This window comes from Epinephelus lanceolatus, chromosome 3, assembly GCF_041903045.1.
Source record: "Epinephelus lanceolatus isolate andai-2023 chromosome 3, ASM4190304v1, whole genome shotgun sequence".
In the NCBI taxonomy this organism is placed as follows: domain Eukaryota; kingdom Metazoa; phylum Chordata; class Actinopteri; order Perciformes; family Serranidae; genus Epinephelus; species Epinephelus lanceolatus.
This window is the reverse complement of record NC_135736.1, coordinates 29,356,267-29,378,502: the sequence shown is the minus strand read 5'-3', so window position 1 is coordinate 29,378,502 and position 22,236 is coordinate 29,356,267. Positions and strand designations below refer to the sequence as shown.

General features: G+C 42.1%; 2 protein-coding genes across 7 annotated transcripts in view; one reads left to right on the top strand and one right to left on the bottom strand.

Annotated features, from left to right (window-relative positions):
• The first annotated feature begins 3,294 nt into the window (after positions 1 to 3,294).
• On the top strand, positions 3,295 to 10,958 carry hadh (hydroxyacyl-CoA dehydrogenase). The gene is made up of 8 exons (XM_033624826.2): positions 3,295 to 3,468; positions 5,910 to 6,038; positions 6,135 to 6,292; positions 6,437 to 6,563; positions 6,806 to 6,895; positions 6,988 to 7,060; positions 8,340 to 8,456; positions 9,283 to 10,958. Exons 1-8 carry the CDS (start codon positions 3,352 to 3,354, stop codon positions 9,399 to 9,401), a joined length of 930 nt encoding a protein of 309 aa, XP_033480717.1. The 5' UTR covers positions 3,295 to 3,351; the 3' UTR covers positions 9,402 to 10,958.
• Positions 10,959 to 14,485: 3,527 nt separating this feature from the next.
• lef1 (lymphoid enhancer-binding factor 1) overlaps positions 14,486 to 22,236 on the bottom strand; it is a 47,835-nt gene continuing 40,084 nt past the window's right edge. For 3 of the 6 annotated variants that reach the window (XM_033624192.2, XM_078166238.1, XM_078166239.1), the window contains exon 11: positions 14,486 to 16,002. Coding sequence is in view for 3 of the 6 variants with exons in the window: in XM_033624187.2 (XP_033480078.1) it covers positions 15,923 to 16,002 (80 nt within the window). In the remaining 3 variants the exon portion in view is untranslated. The remainder of the gene's footprint in view (positions 16,003 to 22,236) is intronic. The other 3 variants (XM_033624187.2, XM_078166236.1, XM_078166237.1) reach the window with 1 other exon arrangement.

The following is a 22,236-nucleotide window of genomic DNA, read 5'->3' as shown; positions in this document are numbered from 1 at the left end:
ATAATACTGCACATATCTTATCTCATGTTTTTTAACAGTTTAATACTTCAATGGCACTTTGGTAAAAGCGTCGCAGGAATCAGTAAGTGGCAGCTTTTAGGGACCTGTAGTGCCATCTAGAGGGCAGCAGGGTGAAAAGGTGCTGACTTACGTGTGATGATTCTCTAATGTTTGTGGCTCGATGAAGACATTGTCCTCTACTTATGGCAACTGAGTGCCAGGAATTTGCTGTGCTGACTTTAGGACTCTCTGAAGAGCTTTCCTGTGTGTTGCAGTGCAGCTGACAAACACACCAGCATGCTGTAAATAAGAATGCTTTAAATGGAGGAGTGATAGCAAGACAGAAGCAGCTACTGGGACAGGTCGGCTCTTTTCAGTGTCCTGAGAAAATACAGCCACTTCTGCTCCTTCTTCACTAGGGCTGTGGTGTTAAAAGTCCATGTGAGGTCCTGGGAGATGTGTGTGCAGAGGAATTTAAAGGAAGACACTCTCTCCACTATGTCTCCTCTGATGTCTAACAGTGCAGGTTCCTTGTTGTTTCCTGAAGCTGACTATCATCTCAATTGTTTTGGTGATGTTGAGCACCAGGTTGTCAGTTGAACACCTTTCTATCAGTCTGCAGACCTCATCCCTGTAGGCAATACATTTGAGGTACTTGTAGTTTACTTCTACTTTCCAGTACAGTTCAGAGGGAAATATTTTACCTTTTACTGCAGTACAATTATTTGGCACTTAGCTACTAGTTATGAGTTACTTTTTTTACAACTGCGGTTGAAGCCATTGTTAAATCCTCCATATGCACACAGCTGTGAACACATAACAACAGTATTACTGCACTGATAAAAAGTCGTTTAAAAATGTTACTTTTGTTGTGAATAAGGATTTACAGTTGCTCCAAGTGTGGATAAGTGGTTGAAAGAGATGGTCAGGATAGGGGAGGGAGACAGACAAGAAAAGAGACATCCTGGAATCTGAAGAGCTGGAAACGTTGACAGGTTTCTAAAAGCAGGGAGCCACTTGAGGCCAGGCTTTACAGTGATTTTAACAGCTAAGGGGGTTTGACAACACCCCCAAGCTGTTCTAAAATCACTGTAAACCACTCATCGCTTGAATAAATAAACAGTGTGGAGGAAGGAGTCAGTCTGCATAATGAGTGTTTACCTTTGATGCTTTGAGTACATTTTGCTGATAAAGGGTAGTTAGGCAACTCTTCAAGTATTGTGACTTTGGGTCACTGAGAGAACATTTTTTCATTTTTATCACACTAAGCTGACACCAAAAGGTACGTACAAAGATTCAATGATAAATCAGTTACTATTTTTATTAGATAGAAAGTGGACTTTGTGATGTATCTTCTTTGTCCCTGAGCCAGAGTTTGGACATTTAACCCTGCTTGAGTTTGAATTTAATATTGATTATTATTAGCTTTTAATAGAAATAACAAATAAATACCCATTTTACCAATTTTAATAAAATGTTGCCTATAAAGTGTTGTAAGATATAATTAAGGTTACTGGGGTTGTGCCACACCGTGTAAAAGTGTGACTTTTTTTTTTTGTTTGTTTTTTTTAAGAGTTTGTTAACTTGGTAAAAACAGCAATAGTCATGAGTCACGTGACATGAAAGTACATGCCTGCAGAGCAAAAAGAAAAGAATAAAAAGATAAAATAAAAATAAATCTGGAATACATTTATTATCTTATCTTACTATATAATGACGAAAACTCTGTCTGTGGGTGTGTGTGTGTGTGTGTGTGTGTGTGTGTGTGTCCCACGTTTTTCTCCTCACTGACTTGGTCAATCCATGTGAAATTTGGCACAGTGGTAGAGGGTCATGGGAGGATGCAAATGAAGCAATATTACATCAATTGGCCAAAGGGGGAGCTATAGCAACTGATTGAAATAGCAAACTTTGAATGGGCATATTTCATGCCTCGTATGTCGTAGAGACATGAAACTTTGCACAGAGATGCCTCTCCTCATGAGGAACAAATTTGCCTCAAGAACCCATAACTTCCGGTTATATAGATTTTCCGCCATTTTGAATTTTTTGAAAAACACTTAAAATCGATCTCTTCCTAGGAAGTTTGAGCGATCTGCATGAAACTGGGTGAACACAATCTAGGGACCAATATCTAAAGTTCCCTCTTGGCAAAAGTTGAAAAACTTACTAAAACTGAGCTTCTATAATGCAATGAATATTGCGGAGGGCGTGGCTTATCACATAAAGGTGTATAATATCTCAAGGGTTTCACCGATCACCACGCAACTTTGTAGGCATATGACCACACATAATCTGAGGGGACCCCTCCATTATTGACCCCAGCAAACAAAATGGGGGCGCTAGAGAGCTAATTTCTTATCTAGGCCTAACCGCCATATCGATTTTTACTAAACTTGGTAGATATGTAGAACAGAACGCCTCAAGGTGACTGGAGAAATTTCACTCTAATTGGCAACTGGGTGGCGCTATAACAACAGAAAAATGCTTAAACATGGCTAAAATGCGACCGATCGCTGTGGCTCCCCCTGTGGACCAATGTTGGGTTTTTTTTCTAATTTTTGGTATGACTAAGTCATGGTATGGTATGCTGTACATAATCATGGAAACTGTCAGTGTGTCATTCTGTCAGTCAGTCAGTTATTCTACCAGTGCGCCCCACTTTTAAGTCAATACAACATAAACACTTACTATCTGCCTTTCAACGTGCTACCTCAACTACTAATGTACAGTTTTAGCCCACTAACTATCCCACTATTGGCAATGGTACTACTGTACTTTCAAAAAAGCAATCGTGCTATGGTAATAGAAACAACTATACCAGAGTTAAATCACTGAAGCTATTGTAGCAATACATTTCTCTAAATATGTGTTAGACCAAAACTGACCATAGTTACTTTTGTAATATTTAGAATTAAGTGCTTGTAATTGAGTATTTTTAGACTTCAGTAGCTGATACTGCTTTTACTTAAGTAAATGATCTGAGTACTTCTTCCACTACTGGTGAAGTAGTTTTATAACTCTGGCAGGGGCCATTTTACATGCAAATGTTGTCATACTTTGATTTACAAAGTAAAGTTTGCTGACAATAATTCTGTACTCTTCCAATTTAAATGCATGACTTTGATTTGCATGTATTTTAACATCCGGTGTTACTCCTGAATATTTGGATTCCCTTCCGTAGGCTTTTTGTGCAGTTTAAGTTAGTTAATATGTGATAATGATGATGACGACAGCTAAGTGTGTGAAAGGTCGTGGTTGGTCACGTGACCGCCGACCTTCCTTCCCCCCCTCCGGGCCTGTTTCAGTCAGTCATTGGGTTTCAGTCTTGCTGCAGGTGACAGGCGAGTCATGGCTTTCTTTACACACCAAATCTGCAGAAGTTTGTCGTCTTCTGCGGTCAGACATGCTGCTATCAAGCACGTCACGATCATCGGCAGCGGGCAGATGGGTGCAGGAATCGCACAGGTGAGCGAAGTTATGGGTTTGGTGTCTGTTTAGCCGTTTAGCTAGCATGTAGCTCCGTTAAAGCTAAGTGGAGTAGCTGCGCTGTACCGGAGCTGTGACGGTAAACCGGACCAACATTTGCAAAACCAACCAGCCAGTCTTCATTCTTGAAGTCTTTGCTCTTGTTGAACAGGAAAACACTTGGTTGAAAACCCACTTGTGTCGAGGACAAGTCGTCCAACCTGCATGTTGCTCCATGACGTTAGCATATGAGCTTATAAAATACAAGTTGTACATTTCCGTGATGGTGAGTGGGTGCCTTGTCTCACAGTACAATCAGCCATTGATCCCATAAGGAAGACGTGTTGTGAAATACTTCAGGTGTCATTCATTACACACCTCTTTCCTTGTGGTGGGGAAAAAAGACACTGATCTCAGATGCACTGCAGGAGACAGATTTTGCCTCAAGGTGTCTTTTTCCATGTTTGGTCTCGAGCTGCTGTTTGCTTTGAACTGTGTCCCACATACTGCAGGGTGAACTCAGGTGATGTGGGACACATAAGTCTGTACATGTTGGGCTCTATACACAGCCAGTCACCAAACATGTTATTGCATTGCTGCTACAAATCCTTAATTGATTACTCTGACATAACCAGGATGGACAGAGCAAAGAGTCAACAGTCTTGTGAGATAGATAAGCCACGTGGCATGTTGATTTTCTGTTTTTGGTAATAAGAGTGTGACAGCTGAAACAATAAGGGTGTAACAACACAAATGTTATTAGGATGTTTCAGGGGCGTTTCTAGGATTTAAGGACATGGGGGCCTCAGCCCGAACCTCTGTCGGCAGTCCACAGAAATCCTCTCCTGGAAAATGTTTTCACTCTACAAGCTCTATATTGATGTGTTTTAATGCACTCTGGCACCTTATTTATCCATAAAAACATTTTTTTGTTTGTTTAGTTTTTTGCAGCAAAGGGGATAGTGCATTATAAGTAACATCAGCAAAGAACACAAAGCATAAAAACGAGTAAACGGTAGAAAAAAAGCAAACTAACATGACAGGCTTAATGGCTGAATTCACATTATTGCACATAGGAAGTGTCAGTTGCACAGCTTATGCCTTGTTCACACTACACAATATCAGCCCGTTTCTCGCCAGACGTTCACGATTTCTCCCGTCACAGCCGTCACCTTGATCAGTAGGGACACAGAGCGATCTGCTGCCGTAGACAACTGTGCGGCAACAACACCACAGCCTTTTAGATATTTCCTCTAGGGATGTTATCACACAGAGTAACACAGAAACAGCAGAGGCATTTTATCATCCCGCTGAGTTCTGCCATTAGCATCAAGCTAGCAAACAATGTAATTTCTTCATAATGGAGACGGACATAAGGTAAGAAAATTAAAAAATAGTGGCTTTTACTCACCACAACTGCAGAGGCTACCAGCTTCATTTGAAACAGACTACATTACAGACTGTCCGTTCTTTATTCTGCGTCGTCATTTCAAACTCAACACTTCCTGTATCAGTTTCAAATTAAAAGCCCTTTATAACCTTGGCTGAGAGAATCCCTTCATTTTCTAAATGTGCTTTTATTGTGAAACATTTGTAAGAACTTGGTGGTGGAGGATACAGTAGCTTGAATGTTTACGTACGGTGCTTCAAATGTAGCTCCTGCCATCTGCTGGCACTTTTTTAAATCACTACAACAACATTTCGGCTGGCACATGAACAGACACAGTGACTGAAATGATAGTAAAAGTAATAAAAATAGGACAAGAATAACCCGATGACATCACACACGTTGTGAAAGACAACTGGGGATAATTGGTGTGAACCATCGATTTTATGACACTTCAATCACCTAATGTGACATAGTGACTGTCAGAATAGACAGAAATGTCGTGTAGTGTGAAGCAGGCATTAGTATACTGATATTGCATGTGGGTGATGATTGATTGTCAGTTTTGGTATATGTGGACAATTGGGAGCAGTGTTGGTTGTTAAGTGTGACAGCAGCAGGAAGAAGGATCTGAGGTTTTTGTCCATCACATGCTGCGGATAAGAAGCTTACACTGGACTATAGGGGTGGGGGAAAAATCGATACAGTATAGTATCGCGATATTTTTGTGTGGCAATATCGTATTGTCACACAGTGTCAAGTAGCGATTTTTTTTTTCAACAGCACGCTCAGAAATCTGTTCATTTTTTTTTTTTTTTTTTTTGTAATTTTTGAGCATCTTTTAATTTTGCGGCTATTCCAGCGTGAACTTATGAACACACACTGCACTCGTGATGCCTGCTTAGAGTTATAAAGTAGTATGGAACTGGCACACAGCTCTGGTTTCCGGTCACATTTGCTGTTAAGGTTCCCACTTAGAATTTTTTCCCATCTCAACATCATTGACATTGACGGCTGTGTTTCTAGTTATCCTGAATTAATTTCTTTCTGAAAGGTTGCTGCATCAACTGGCCACTCGGTGACGCTGGTGGACACAAGCGACGACATCCTTAAAAAGGCTGTCAAAGGAATTGAAGGGAGCCTTAAAAGAGTGGTCAAGAAGAAGTTTGCTGACAAGCCAGAGGTGAGACACAGTAGATCACCAGTATATATTAAAACAATAGTGAGAGGCTGAATTCTGTGTCGTTAATGGGAGATATTGTATTTTTGTTTGTTTCAGGCAGGTGAGGAGTTCATCCAGAAAGTCCTGAAGAACGTGTCGACCTCCACAGACGCTGGATCTGTAGTTCAGGGCTCAGATCTTGTGTTAGAGGCCATTGTAGAAAATCTAAAAATCAAACAGGATCTTTTTGGTGCGCTCGACAAGTTGGCACCAGCGTAAGTGCTGTCCTGTCACTGTGTCATTTATTAGCTTTAAGTGTTAGAATAAAAACTGTTATTTAGAAATACAGAATGAACGTGTGTTAATTTCCAAATCCAAGACAAAGTTCTATACTGTGTGTTTTTTTGCACTTGCTTTAGACACACCATCTTTGCCAGCAACACATCCTCCCTTCCCATCACTGACATCGCCAGCTCCACCAACAGGCTGGATAGATTCGGTGGCCTTCACTTCTTCAACCCGGTCCCTATGATGAGGCTTGTAGAGGTACGGCCCCCCCAAAAACTATCACTGTGTTAGTGTCATTTATTTGTTTGTGAAGTTAAAAGGGAGATTCTTCCTAGAGAATGTGTTTCTGTAAAAAATCATTGTAAAAGTGCGTCTGCATGGCACAGCAACAGTCCACTGGGATGAAAGAAAACTAGCTAACACCTCTAAAGCACACCTGTGTAATGCCAGGGACACTAAGGCAGGTTAATGAACTTTAATGTGGTATGAATCTCTCACAGGTCATTGCAACCTCACAAACGAGCCAGGAGACTTTCGATTCCCTCCTGAACTTCAGCAAAGTGCTCGGAAAAACACCGGTGTCCTGCAAGGTGGGATTTGCTCTCTGATATCATTAAAGCTGTAGTGTCTTAAAAATAAATTTAACAGCCCACTCATCAGCATCCAACATCTCTTTATCCAGGATACACCAGGATTCATTGTAAACCGCCTGCTTGTTCCCTACATGTTGGAGGCCGTCCGGTTGTATGAGAGAGGTAGGTCAAAAGTGATTGTTAGCTATGATAAAGTGTCCGTAACCATGTTTGTTTGGGATTTTAAGAGGAAACACATCTGTTTCAATTATGTATTTTATAGCTTAACAGCTTTTAATTTACAAGGTTAAACCTATTTATTATAACTATTTACCCTTGTCTTGTTCTTAGGTGTGCAGGTAAGTACCCATTAAAATTCCTTTTTAGGTTAGTAGGTTAGGTTAGGTCAACTTCTGTACAGGACAAACACAATCAAGACTGTAAAAGAGACACTAGTCTTTTTAGCAGAAGTTCTCATGGTGGAGGACTGAGGTTAGGATAGGGGTGAAAAGATGGCACCAGCACGTAGAAAGTATTGCAGCTTGTAGCAGGACAGCCTGCATCACATTTTCTTCACAGGGAGGGCACCCTGGAGCACACTTTAACATGTTGTATCTGGCACTTTTGTGTGTTGTTTTGTTTTTGTTTTGTTTGTTTTTTTCAAACTTGGGGGCACAATGGGGTCACCAGTGAGTCCTTGTGAAACATGTCAATTCAGGAAACTGTTCCACTCTGTTGTACTCTATTGAATTTATTACCGATATTTCTCCCAACGTTGGCTCTGTCGTACGCACAGTTACTCATAAACACAAAATAAACTTGAAGACGAAAACATTCTTACACCCATTTTCCTTATTAAACAACTACAACCATACAACTTTTAATACAAGTTTCTGGAGCTTAAATACCTTTTTGGCTAACTTGTAGCCAAATCACACTGCATTCAAATTGGACAAAGTAAAACTCACCCAAACTGTCTTGGCTGGTCTTGAATGAACCCTTAAAGATCCAGTGTGTAGGATTTAGGGGCATCTATTGGTATAAATTGGATATAATAATTGTAACTATGTCTTCATTAGTTTTTAATCACCTGAAAATAAGAATAGTTTTTGTTGCCTTAAAATGAGACGTTACATCTACATATGCCACGGAGTCTCTTCCACAGAGTCCGCCATGTTGTTTCCGTAGTAGTCCAAAACAGACTGGCTCTAGATACCGTAGTTTTCTTACAGGTTTCGCACATGGGACAAGTTTCAGTTCTGAAACCTCACTGCTAGATGCCACTAAATCCGACACACTGGACCTTTAGTTCAAAGCGTTACATGTGAAAATATCCTGGCTGTACACACCTCACTCTACTCTCTGAGCTACACTGGGTTACAAACAGCATTAAATAGTGATTTGAAAAAAAAGAAGGTAAAAATACTGAAATATTGAATTGAAAAACTGGTTTCTCCCTCAGGTCATGGATCCAAGGAGGACATTGATATCGCCATGAAACTTGGTGCTGGTTATCCCATGGGGCCCTTTGAGCTCGCGGACTATGTAGGACTAGACACCACAAAGTTCATCATAGATGGTGAGTGAAACTATGTGGAAAACATACAGTGGGTGTGGTATAACCAGAGGTGGAAGGTAACTAACTGCATTTACTCAGGTACTTTGCTTAAGTAAACAATTTGAGGTACTTGTAGCTTGAGATTTTTCTTTTAATGCCTCTTAAAACTTTGACTCCACTTCATGTCAGAGGGATGCATTGTACTTTTTAAAGCACTATGATTATTTGACAACTTCAACAATCGTTTGTCATCTTTCATGCAAAAACATTTCATGGTTCCAGCTTCACAAATTTATTTTAATGATATTATCTATTTTTAATAATGTTGAGGTTTGAACTGATGGTTTTAGGTGTCGTTTGGGGTGATTGTGACAGCTTTTCTCGCTATTTTCAGAATTTTTTACAAACCAAACAATCAGTCTGTTAATAGAGAAAGTTATCAGTTGATTAATCCATAATGAAAATAATCATTAGTTTCAGTCCTACACAGAAAATTTGAGTCATCTCCATCTCAACGAACAACACAAGTAAAATGCTGCTTTTACATTAATGCATGAGTAAAGATAATCTGATGATGTAATTGTATAACTGTCATATGAGACTTTTTCTACGTTTATTACATTCCTGATGATGATATTTTCAAATTAGGACTTACAGTGTGGTATTTGCACTGTACTTTTACTTAAGTAAAGAATCTAAATTCTGCCTCCTTCACTGGATGTGACTTTGATTTAAAAGTGTCTTATAAGATGAAACTGCTGCAAGGAAGGACAGACAGAGTGTATCCGAATGAACTAATATATTAAATGTTAAATACTATTTGTTTTCTGTTTTTGCACATCTTTAGGTTGGTCTGCAGCGGATCCTACTAACCCGCTCTTTGCCCCGAGTGAAGTGCTCAACAAGTTGGTTGCTGAGGGCAAATTGGGCAAAAAGACAGGAGAAGGATTCTACAAGTACAAGTAATTCAGTTTTGCAGTGTTGCTAGTTTTGCAGGGACACGCTTCAAGGTGAAACTAGTCTGAACTAGAGGTCGACTGATGGATTTTTAAATACAGATAATAGTTTGGAGCAGGAAAAAGCCGATGTCATCAACTCCCCCTGCAGAACAAATCTGACAGTGTCGGACATGAACAGTCTTTGACTTCATGAGAAACTGGATAATTGTAGCACTAAACATAAGCCTATAAAACTCTTGCATATATATTTATACAGGAGACCTTTAATAATTTTGAGATTTAAATTGTTTACCATTACCAGTTATTATTGGTAGTATTATTACTGTTGTTGATTTTAAGCATGATTTAAGAATCCTTTTTAGTCTTTTAATTTTGTACAAATCAGTTTTAGTTGTTGATCACTTGGGCGATTTATTAACATGCACTGTTGTTATCTGCACAATAATACACCATGTAGCTGTGTGAGAATGTCCATTTTATGGTAAAGTAACAAACAAACATCTGCTTTGTGCGATGCCGCCACACTTTGCAATAAAATGATCCCATATATTCTACAGTGCCAGATTTATCACACACAAGGTGACGTAGCATTTCACCGCATCTCACCATGTAAGTGTTATATTTATTATCTGTAGATCCATTTACATGACACTACAATCTAAGCATGATAATACACTCGGTAAATGAAGAATCATATGGAGGCGCTGCATTTTACACCAAATAACACAACAAAAAATACCTCACTGTGACCCTTGGGGAGTTCCGTAGTCACGCCGCTTGATGAAAGACTTCCGTGTAGGATACACCTGTGTTTCCTCTCTCGAAGCGTCTTCAGAAGCCTCCTCTCTCCTTTCTCCTTGACTCCTCGACTCCTCGAGGTGCATTTAAGGAATTGGAACCATCTCCAGGTCACAGGGGGGGAGAGGAGGCGAGGAAGCATAAATACAAATTTGTGTCAGGCATGATCTGCCGTACTCGGCCTTAAACTGTCTCTGATTGACTTACCCTGACATTGGCACTCTGACCCCAACCAGTACCAATGCTCTTGCCTAAATCGAACCAACCCAACCAATGGTGGTAATGAGTACAAGCTAATTAGAGGAAGAGTAGGACGGGTCATGCTTTTGCTATCCTGGAAAATGCAAACTGGCCTCCCGCACTTTGGCTCTTGCACTATAACGCTGGACCTGCTGCTGTGGTCCAGCCAAAAAAAATTATGTAAATTAATGGTAAAATGAAGAATAATACACAACCCTCCCCTCTTCTGCTCCAGTTGGTGATGTACGTCCTTGTGTGGCTGTGCAGCTGTCGGCCACTATCACAGCCAAGTTCCTCCAATAACAATAGTTTGTTAAACTTCCCATCAGCACAGATAAATCAGATAAATCGGTCGACCTCTAGTCAGAACGTCAGAATATAAGCCATCCGAAAAGGACTGGCAAGAAATAAAAAAAATTGCCTGTGCCTTCTGTAATAACATTTTGTCTGTCAGTTCATTTTCTTACTGGCATCCACTGAATGACATCTGATTGTGTGTGAAGAGATTAAATTTGATGAGAATAGATTTTTTAAAATGTGTGGAGTCTGTTTTGTTTGGAGGAGTAAAAAGGTGTCAACTGCTGTGCATATTCACAAATAGACTGGGTGATATTTACACATAAAGGTCTAGTGTGTAGGGTTTAGTGGCATCTAGTGGTGAGGTTGAAGAACTGAAACTTCCACGTGCCAAGCGTGGAAGAGGATCTGCTCCACAGCTCGTTCTAAGGTAACGAAAAACACATTTTCAAGTGATTATAAACTGATAAAAACATAGTTATGAATGTTCCATTTCTGCCAATACATGCTCCTAAATCCTGCACACTGGACCTTGAACATTAAATGTGAACGCCTCTCATATCTGCTTGCATCAGTCAGAGTAATATTTGTCATACAGCAATAACTGTTGAGATGAAAGCTACGACTTAAATTTGAGTTCTTTAAATATGACCTGAGGCATTCAGTGGTACTTGCCTACATGCATTGTGTGCATCCTTGAGCTGTAACAGATTGTTTAATTACTGGGTCTCTGTAAATCAAAGGGTATGGTCTAGACCAGGGGTATGCAACCTGTGGTTCCGGAGCCACATGTGGCTCTTTAGCCCCTGTCCAGTGGCTCCTTGAGCCTTTGAGAAAAGAATTCTATGGAAATTCATTCTATGAATCCAAATGTTGCTGAACCTCGATAGCAGTGGCTGGTTAGCTATGGATGCTAAATCCAAAAAAGTAATTTGAATAAAATAGAGAATGTAGTAGTGCGTGGACAGATTTGTTTGCTCTCACTGCCAGCTCTGCAAAATTTAAGTACCAAATAATCATAAATAGTGCCCTGCACAGTGTCCACCTTGTGGTAAAACATATTAACAAATGCTTATTTAGACCATAAGTATACGCTAATTTAGACTTAATAGGCTATTTACCTTGATTATAAGGCTCAAACATGTTTTGCGGCTCCACACAGATTTTTTCAAATTATTCTTGGTCAGAAATGGCTCTTTTAATGGCAAAGGTTGCAGACCCCTGGTCTAGACCTTTGAGTTACAAAAAGTGTCTTGAGATAACTTTGGTTATGATTTGGTGCTACAGAAATAAAATCAACATGACTTTAACCTGTTTCTTTCATTTACTGATTTAAAGAAACAAATGTTCAAACCTATGTTGTTTACATTGACAAGCAAGAAGTTTGTCCTCTTTCCTGTCTTTGCTGGCAAATTACCACCACCTGTTGGTTAATCTGAAGCTAATATGAGGCTTCTGCTGTTCCAGTCACACATATCAAGTGGATATCTTCCAAAGTTAGTACTTTTAGTTTAAAATTCCCTCCTTTTGTTGCTGTTCTTCACACTGCAGCACTGTCCAGGGGGAACCACAAAGAGGGACTTTTGTACAGATGAAGCCTCATATTAGCTTCATATAAACTTTGGATACATTCTTACACAAAACAAGGACTGAATTTTGTTTCCAGTCACTTACATTTAAAGCAATTTAAGGAAAATATTTATGGCCAGTATGAACAGAAGGATCAGCAACAGCAAGAAAAAAACCTCAATGTTCATCGTGGCACCTGACTCTTGAAATATGGTGAACCTGTCTTTTAAAGCTCGCTTCCAGACATATTTTAAAGGAACAGTGTGTATGATTGAGGGGGATATATTGGCAGAAACTGAATGTAATAAGTATGTTTCCTTTATTGTATAGTCATCTGAAAATTATTATCACCGGTTTTGTTACCCTAGAATGAGCTATGTATTTCTACGTAGGGAGTGGGTCCCTGTGCACAGAGATCGCCATGTTGCGACCCCATGTTTCTACAGTAGCCCAGAATGGACAAACCAAACACTGGCTCTAGATAGGGCCATTCACATTTTTGTGTTGGTCTGTAGTCAGCAGCCCCTATGTGACAAGCAGTGTCATTAACTGATTTTTGAACATGAAACTGCTTCATTCTGATTTAAATCACTTTGGGTTTCATTTATGAAAATTGCATAAGCACAAAATGAGGCATGAAAGAGGCATACACCACTTCCCACGCAAAAGTTGTGATCTATAAAAACAGACTTGATGGAAGAAACATTGACTCATGCTTACCAACATTTTGGAGACACAAAATTGGCGATGCAGATGGTGAGGTGGAAGTCTGAATGTAGAAGTTGTTGAATATTTTTTGGCGCACCATTTTTATTTTTTTGTCCGTACGTACATTTTTCATATGGATCCTACGCACAACGCACTGTTTTATAAATGAGAGCCCTGGTCTATCTGTTCTTGAGAGGAAGAGACCTCTGCAGATAATTCAGCTCCTGGTAAAAACCTTCTGAATAATTTAAGCTTAAGGAGTTCTAACCAGGTAAGGTTTCAGCTGGTTGCAGTCTAGATGCCACAAAATCCCCCTAAATCTCACACACTGCTCCTTTAAGCCAAATTAAAAAAAAGATACTCTGCTATCTGATAGTTTCTCTACAGAAAAGTTCTATTTCCTTCTCACCCATTAGAAAATCCAGAATCTGAACAAATACAAATGCTTGAGTTATAGCTTAAATATTGTGTAAAGGTCTCTACAAGAGCTTTATGAATAAAATGGACTTGAATGCACTGAACAAAGTATTTGTGTGATGCTTTACGGCAGGGGTGTCAAACATATGGCCTGGGGGCCAGAACTCGCCCACCAAAGGGTCCAATCCAGCCCTTTAGATTAATATTAATGCACTTTCAGGAGCAATTTAAAGTGAGTAGATACTCATGTAAATACTGCATCTGAGGCTTTCCACCCTGAGCAGAATACAGCTCTCTGAAATAAAGAATACTTTCTGTGGTGAAATTTAAAGACATTACACATTGTGTCAACCAGCAGCTGCACTTGAAAACACTATTAGTGGAACCCTGCTGCCGAGGCACTGATAAAAGTTCAGACTGTGAATGGTTTGTAAGGCAGAGGACGACTAATCCTGGTTCATCAATAGCTTGACTTTAGTGGAAAATTATTTTTAAAAAGTCACATGTAATAAAGGTGTGTAGGTGTGCGACTGACTGAACTGAGTTTGACACCCCTGCTCTGAGGTATGTTCATCCTCTTCAAAATGTCCTGTTAACCCAGCAGGAACACAAGGTGGTGCTGTTTTACTTGAAATGAAGATATTCTCCAGGCACAATTCAGATTTGTCTATAAATACTTTTCCTTTGATCTCGGCTTTTTAATCAAAAATGTTGTTTACTTGAAAAATTCAATTGTTACCTTTCGAGTTTTTACAGAATGTAAGGCTAACATTTTTTTTTTTTAACATTCAGAGACAAAAAAAGATGGATCTCACCCTTAAATGGACTTGTACCCCAACCGATAAAGGTTTTTCTACTGAGTTTTTCATTATCGTCACAACAATACTGTGTATGTGTAGCCCCAAGCATCATGTGTTGTTGGAGTCTTGATTGCTTGTCAGTTTTATATGCTTAAAGTTTCCAAAAAGATGATACGTGTGTTTTACCTGCTTTACACCATCAATACGTTGCACAACCGCTTATGCATATTTACATTATAATCTCCAAGGATGACACACAGACTGCTACATCTGGCACTTCCAGCTCTGGTCTTTCCACCAAACAAGTGATCAAATGAGCCAATGGTGCCTTTTTATTTTTCTTACAAAAAAAAAACATGTTGAAACAGTTCAAATATGACCACTTGGGAAGCAAAATGCTATACCAAGAAGACAGTGACCCAAAATATGATAATAAAAAAAGGAATTCATCAAGTAATACTAAAATAGAGCATTAAAATCAAAATGTTACAGAGATGCTTGCATGGAATAAACAACATGGCTAAAGACCACACTATTAGCTACCAGAGAGAAAAGACAAAGGTCCATTGCAATAAAAGAAAGACTGCCAAGTGCTGGGGTAAATATATATATCTGCTTCATTTGTCATGTTTTAGAACAATAAAATATAGGCCTCTGAGCTATCACTCTCGCCTTTGTCCTAATGTTGCCTGCAAAAATACCAAGAAAATTGACATATCCTGACAGTTTTAAAAAGTACACATACTGAGCATTATTTTACATCTGAGCAAGACTCGAGGTCACTATTTGTTACAAATAGTTATCAAAAGAAGCCTTAAAGTTTCAATTTTCTGCAAGACGCTTCAACAAGAAAAATGGCTTTCCTGTGTCCAAAGCTTATTTTCATATATACCACTATATAAAAAAAAACAATATTTAAAAAAAAACAAAGAAACAGTCACTAAAATATACACCGAGAAATTGAAACAAGGGTTCAAGATACAAAAAAAGCATTCAAAATAAAATTCAGTCTAAAATGAAAAGCAAATCAAAGTGTTGATCCTTTTTTGCACCAACTGGTCAGCGACAAACTAAAATGGCGTCTTGAGGACGTTTCGTAGACAAGATGAGATCCCTCCGGCTTCCTTAGTGCAGTCTAAAAAGAGGTGTTTGGTCGGTCGGGCGAAACCCCAAATGGTCTCAAATATCCAGGGAGAGAAAGAGAATGGAGGGGGAGGAAGGAAGGTGTTGGGGGAGTAAATGTCGGCCTAATGAACTATACAAAAGGAACCGAGGTGACAAATAACTTACAGTAACTTGGAAACAGGTGTTTGGGGCGGTGCGGTGGAGACGTTTGTGCGCACATCAAAATTGCTGCTGTTTTTCAGTGCAGTGCCTTGGGATTGCGGTAAAGCTGATTGTAAAAGGAAACTGACAAAACACAGACGTCAAATTGATTTTGGTGAGAAAACGTGGTTGCGTGAGGGTGCTCCTACTAATCATGATTGTCTTGTTCAGTTCAGTTCAGTGTCTCTACAGCAGGCGCCTTCAGGACGGGAGTAGAGTCAGACAGTGAAGTGTTTTTGGTGGTGGTGGTGGTGGCATGTGACTGTGTTGGAGGAAAGGGGAGTAGGGGTTAGGTGGGGCTGGGAGGAAGGGGATGTGGGGTCCTCTGAGAACTGGAGGCTTCAGTTTGGAGATTTAAGGGTCTTCATGGAATCTAACAGGCCTCCATCTCTAGCAGAGGGCCCGTAGCTGCTGCCTTCGCTTTGCATGTGGAGAAACTGTTCCGTTTTCCTCCTGAAGAAACAAAAAAACAGACGGGAACAAAAGAAAAGCACATCAATCAAGCATACTAAGTATGAAGTAACTGCATCTGTATAACAAAGAAAAAAAGCTTATTTTTATTCATCAGTGAGGGAGGCAAAAAAAATTAGAAACACATCAGTAACTCACACCGAAACACTGGTCACAAACGTCACATTAACCAAAACCAGACGTATCAAGATGACTCAGAGTGACTCAAACGTGTCTCACCACGCAGGCATGCCTCCCGGTTCAGCGAGGGACAAATTACCTGTCATTACCATACGCATCATCAATCATTATTTCTTTCTCCATAGTTTCACAGCTGATTGAATGAAAGCCTTTTGCGGCAGTGTTGAGCCAAAGTGCTGAACTACAGAGGGGTTATAGGTCAGTGGCAGGATGTGGGCCGGTCTGGCTTTGATCTCGCCTGACATGGGGGTTGCTGTGACCCAGCTGGCAGTGCTACGCTCTTCTTTGCCCTCCCCTGACTGACTCATTCCTTCTCTCACTCTCTCAAGGCGAGCACCCAATTGTGTAGCTTCTGGTTGACATTTAGGCTGCCGCTGCAGGTGGGCGATGGTAAAACAAGGCAAGGAAATACTCTCCACAGAGGAGGATCACCGCATTGACCCAGTTTGTTAAAACAGGCAGAGTTCATGGATCCATGTTGGTAATTATCTGAGCCAACGTGGTTCAGATGCAGACTGACGCTGTGGTGTAAAAAATGTTACCTGACTGCTCAACCCACTTCACAGGACGCTCACGAAATTGGCCCCTTTCCCTGACGGGGAAATTGTTTGTCAAGCTGCAAAAGTGTTCTTTTCCCTCTCGTGATCCGAGCTTGAGCTAACATAACAGAGTTAGCTTCAGTTATTGACAAGCCAAGGAGAGTTATTTTAGACCCGAGCAGCATCAAATAGAATCTGTGATCAAAGTGGAGAGGCAGAGACAGAGGTGGATGGATGCCTCCTGCGACTAAAAAGATGGATGTTTTGTGAAGACGAAAAAAAGGAAAAGAAACGGTATTAGTTTGCTTTTCCCTTGTGGCAAAGCCAAGAGTGTGTTTTTGTAGGAGAGGAGTCAGCTGAGCCCTGCTGCTCGCTGCATCTTAACACTCAAAAGTCTTAACACACAGAAACACACACACACACACACACACCACCACCCTGCAGACTGCTTTACCACATGTGGATAAAAGAGAACAGGACAGAGGCCACCTTTCCTGAGGAGAGCTGACCCGCGCTGTACAGAGTAGAGACTGAAAGAAGCACAGCGCTCGGAGAGAAAGAGAGAGCCCCTGTCGCTTTTATTTACCTCCGCCGCCCTCTCTCTTTTCATCCCAGGATCTCAAAGCGGGCCCGCACGCCCGGCACTGCACCCTGTTTCCTGGGGAGCATTTTTCCTTCCCCCACCACAGACATGAAAAGCTCTGGCCTTCCTGCCTGGGGAAGAGGCCTGAGGGGCTGCGGGCAAAAAGAGCGTGCGTGTGTGTGTGTGTGTGTGTGCGCGTGAGTTTCAAAAAAAGGTTGGTGGTAACAGCAGGGGTGTGTACTGGCGTGGTGGTTGGTTGTAGGGGGCACCAGGCCAGCTCTTCACAAGGTCCAGCCGACACAAACACTGGGATTCAGGAGCAACTTGACCCCTCCTCTCCCCTCACCTCCCTCCATCTCCTCCTCCTCCTCCCTCTACATTAGTGCTCAGGAATGCCGGCTGGACTTTTTTGCAGGAAATGAAACGCTCCTCTGTTCAGAGGGCTAGCGAAGGTTTAGTCTCCCCCCTTCTCTCTCCCCCAATTCCTTTCCCTCTACAGGACGGAGGGAGGGAGGGAGGGGAAGGAGTCGGACAAGCTCTCGCCCAGCTTTTGAAGTGTGGGAGGTTAAGATAACTGGCACAACCTCGCGTCTCAATCGCTGCTTTCACCTCCCAGGCCAAATCAAAGCGGCCGCAGCTGGGGCCCGCCTGCCTTATAGCCCCCTAACCTCCAAACCCACCGACCCACCCACCTCCTCAGCTCCCTCTCTCCCCTACACACAGCTCTGGGGTTTCTTTTGGTGCTATTAAAAAGGAAAACACCGCCGACAAATTACTCTAAAAATAAGCCAAGTGGAGAGAGGTGTCTCCAGCACAGGCTGAGGCGCAGACTTTACCATGGCAGGGAGAAGAGGGGAGGATTTGGAGAAGAGGGAAAGACTGAAGATAGAGAGCAATGCAAGGAAAGAAAGATGTGTCAGAGTCATCTTAAGAGATGAATCCGATTTATCACACCTTGGGTCTTATTTTTGTAGATTTGGCCATCACGTATATCAGATCTGGGAACATGGTGACATCGCTGGAGAGAAGTGTGACAGGGCAAGAAGCAAGTGCTGAGACATGACTTGACAAGGTTCAGTCAGGTTATCGAGGTCACTTTATTTGGAGGTAAAATGGAAACTTGTCACATCACCTAAGTTGTAATCATCCTTTAACTGCCAGGTCAAAGTAAGGGCACAAAAATATTGTCACTAACTTTTACCAAAAATTGTTTCACAGCTAGGGCTGCAAATAATGATTACTTTTATTATCCATTATTACATCAGTCCTTTTCATAGTTTGATTTAGTAAAAAAGTAATAAAAGGTTTGTTTTGTTTGACCAACAGTCAAAAAAACCAATATGTTTGATTTACTTGATATGAAACAAACAAAATAAGGTAGCTACCAGTGGATATTTGGAATTTTTGCTTGAAAGTGACTTAGACGAATTATTTAAAATTCCTAGAGCTGACCCCTGAAAGTTGAAGAATTTGAATCGTCAGTCAGAGATCCCTCAGTTGACTGAGATTCCTTCAACTCAAGCAGTCTTCTGGGGATGTTTCAGTCCGCAGATGTAGCTGCAGAGTGGGTGCTCCTCACTTTCATGCTGCTCTCCTGTAAAGACAGCTGCAGACCCAGAGCTACGGTGAGGCAGAGTGAGACGGAGGCAGCTGGCCAAAGGAAGAGTGGCTTTGCCCAATTGGGCTCCGAGAAATCATTATCCTCTGCCATCTGCTTAGAAGTGGTGAATAGACGATACAGTCTCTGCCTTCTGTTTGATATCTAGTGTTGGCAAAAAAATGTTGCACATTTCCGATCGGTTGTTAGCGTGGTGCATTAGCTCAGAGGGCTGACTTGGCTAATTTACCGTCTTATGTGAACCTTGCTGTCACCCTTAATGCTTTGCTGAACTCTGTTCAAACTCTTAAACACTGTATGTAAAAAGAGGAACTAACAGATGAAGATATGTATTCAACAGCCAAAACCAACTTGACTTACATAATTCTGAGTCGGGCACAACCCCAGAAATTACCCAAATTGTTGGCAATTTTCTGACTACCAGACTTGTGAGCTCTAGTAAGTATAATTGTCCACACATTTAGATTAGAGTCTGGTGCGGTGGCATGTCTTGGCAGTGACCTTGGCCTCGACTGCACAGCTGGCTTTGGTGACACCTTTTCAAAGGAGCCTCCTCTTTATACATTTGTGGCAGCGCCGCTCTTAAAGGCACCGGGGGAAAATAAAACGAGCAGGCCAATAAAAAAAAAAAAAAAAAAAAAAAAAAAAAAAAAAAAAAAGCACCTGGAAGACAAAGCGATGTTTGAAACAAAATGCTCTGCACTGTCAGCACTTTCTCCGGCTCTGAGACATTCCACATAAAAGAAATTGGCTTCAAAAAAGCTTTGAAATTTTTAACCTCCAATCAAAAGGCAGGCTCAGGGGATGCTGTATCTTTTCCACAGGGGCTATCAGAAACTAACAAGTCAAGTCAGGAGGGGCTGAAACTAAGAGGGTGAAGAGAGAGAAGAGGGGAGACGGTGTCTGTGTTAAATATTGGAGAGAAGGGAAGGGTGGGGTCTGGTTGTGGTCAAAAAGGGGAAAGCGGAGGGGGAGTCACCCAAACCCCAAACCTCAGGCATGTGTGGGTGAGACTATGGGAGTACAGGAGGGTGTGGGAGGAGGGTGGGGGGGCGTTGCCCACATCTGAGGCGGCATCGCTGGGGGCCCGGGCAGCTGAAGTCTGGCCGTGTGCCCCCGCACCGCTCAGTCTGAGCCGCTGCAGGCCGGGGGATGTCGGGAGGGAGGGAGGGAGGGGGGTCTGCTGCACATTCAAAGAGCCGGCACAATGACTGCTCCCTCTGCTGTGGTCTCGCTTCAAAGGCCTCCGCCGCCACTCATATTCACTGACAGGACAGAGGAGAGGAGCAGGAAAAGGAGGAGCGAGGAAAAGAAAACGAGTGAAGGAGGAAGAGAAAGACTGAGCTGGAGTTGAGCTTTTGCCTCCTTTAACAATGGCCAGACTGACTCGAGTAAAATAAAAACAAACACCGCTTCCTCCAGCTCCGCTGTCCTCTTCCTGTCTGTGCCCCCCGTGTTACCTGGGGGCCTTTCATTCAGAGATAAGCATCTCACAAGGGGAGCATTTTATAAGGTCACATATCTCCGCCTCTTCCGAAAAGTGCTGCAGTGCCTCGAGGAGCCACGGGGGTGAGGCTGAGGGGGGGGGGGGGCAAACACGGAGCGAGAGCGAGAGAGAGAGAGAGGAAGTGGAGAAGACATCACAAAAAGCTAAGAGACTGGACCCTCATACTGTTACTGCAGCTGGCCAAACCACAACACAATAGGCCCGTGACTCAATCAAAACAAATTTCAAGCCCCAGTCTAAACAATGGGAGCACTATAGCTGCATTTTCTCACATGTACACAAAGACCCTTAAGAGGGTCACACCCCCCTCTGAAGTGTCACATAAGGTTGCCAGGCCAGGACAGGACAACCATGACAGTGTACAAGGTTTGTACTTCGAAGCTAAAACCACAAATGCATACATAAGTTACATGGAGTTTGACATACTGCCACCCTCTGGAAATCCATACACTAAGTGCTGAGAGGGTAATTTTTCTTCACAGAGTGGGCTTTGTGAAGGTCAGGGGGAGTGAGAGAACGGGGAGGACTGTGGGGTTGAACATTTCCGACTCTATTTCCTACCCACAGAAACATTAGCCGGGGCGTCGCTGTGATTTAAGCCCAAATCTCTCTCCTCCACCTCCCACTCAGAACTATTTTTCTCTCTTTTTTTTTTTATGTGTGTGTGAAAGTACAGTTTTAAAAACATCCTCTCATCTCCTGTGTGCTGCTCAAAGCGACTCCCAGAGTCAGTTTTGCAATCCGGATTCCTTCCCCAATTATCCCAGGTCACTAATAAGGCGGGGTGTGGAGGCACTGGGCTGTGCTGCAGTGGCCTAGAGGCTCGGTGCCAAATTGAAACGACTCGGGAAATAGAGGCAGACGCTGAATCTTGCCTAATTGCAGCCGGAGTGTGTGGATGGCTGCTCAGATGTATGTGTGTGTGAGAGAAAAAGAGAGAAATGTGCAGAGAGTGATGAGGGTCTGAGAGAGAGGAGATGAGAGGCGACAAATAAAGAGGAGAGAAAAGGGAAAGAAATGGGGGATGGAGACGGAAGGATGAGTGGCAGTCGAGAGAGATTGGGTAAACTCAGAACTCGAGAGAATGAGGGATTTTCTTCTGGCCCTTTTCTTACCCTCCCTTTCCCCCCCTAACACACTCACGCCCTCCTCTCTCCTCTTCTTCCCTCCTCGCTCATCAAAGTCTTTTGACAGCTGACTTCTGGCTGCACACATCAGAGGGAGCAGAGCCGGGGCACGACTCAGACAGAGAGAGGAGGAGAGAGAGTGGCCACTAAAGCTACGGCTCGAACAACACTTTCTTTCATGTTTCTGGACCAGGACATGTGGCGAGAAGTGACCCTCGATGCACTTACCAGACTTTAATAAGTGTAAAGCATCATTTTTAAAACAGATATCCTGGATCATGTGGTTAAAAACACAACCTCTTGCGCAAGCAAACGTACAAAGTGGCTTGTAAAAACATCCATTCTGCTTGTCAACAATAGATCCCCTCAACAAGATGACTCACATGCAGTTTCATGGCAGTTTGCAGGTGTTTGCGACTCCATGGCCCGCGCAAGCCAGATTAAAAGGCCACCTTTGTTAAGACTGTCTCCCCCCTGTGAAAAAAATGTGCAGTGGCTGAAACAGGAGAAAGCCTGGAGGGCACGTATGTGTCTCGGCCAGATAACTATCTCAAAAGGCTGTGAATCAGCGGGCTTAGTCAGACAAAGGGCGAACAGCACGAGAAGGAAGCAAGACAGAGAGAAACTAAATAAAGACGGCTGCAGAACCAGTGGGGAAAGGG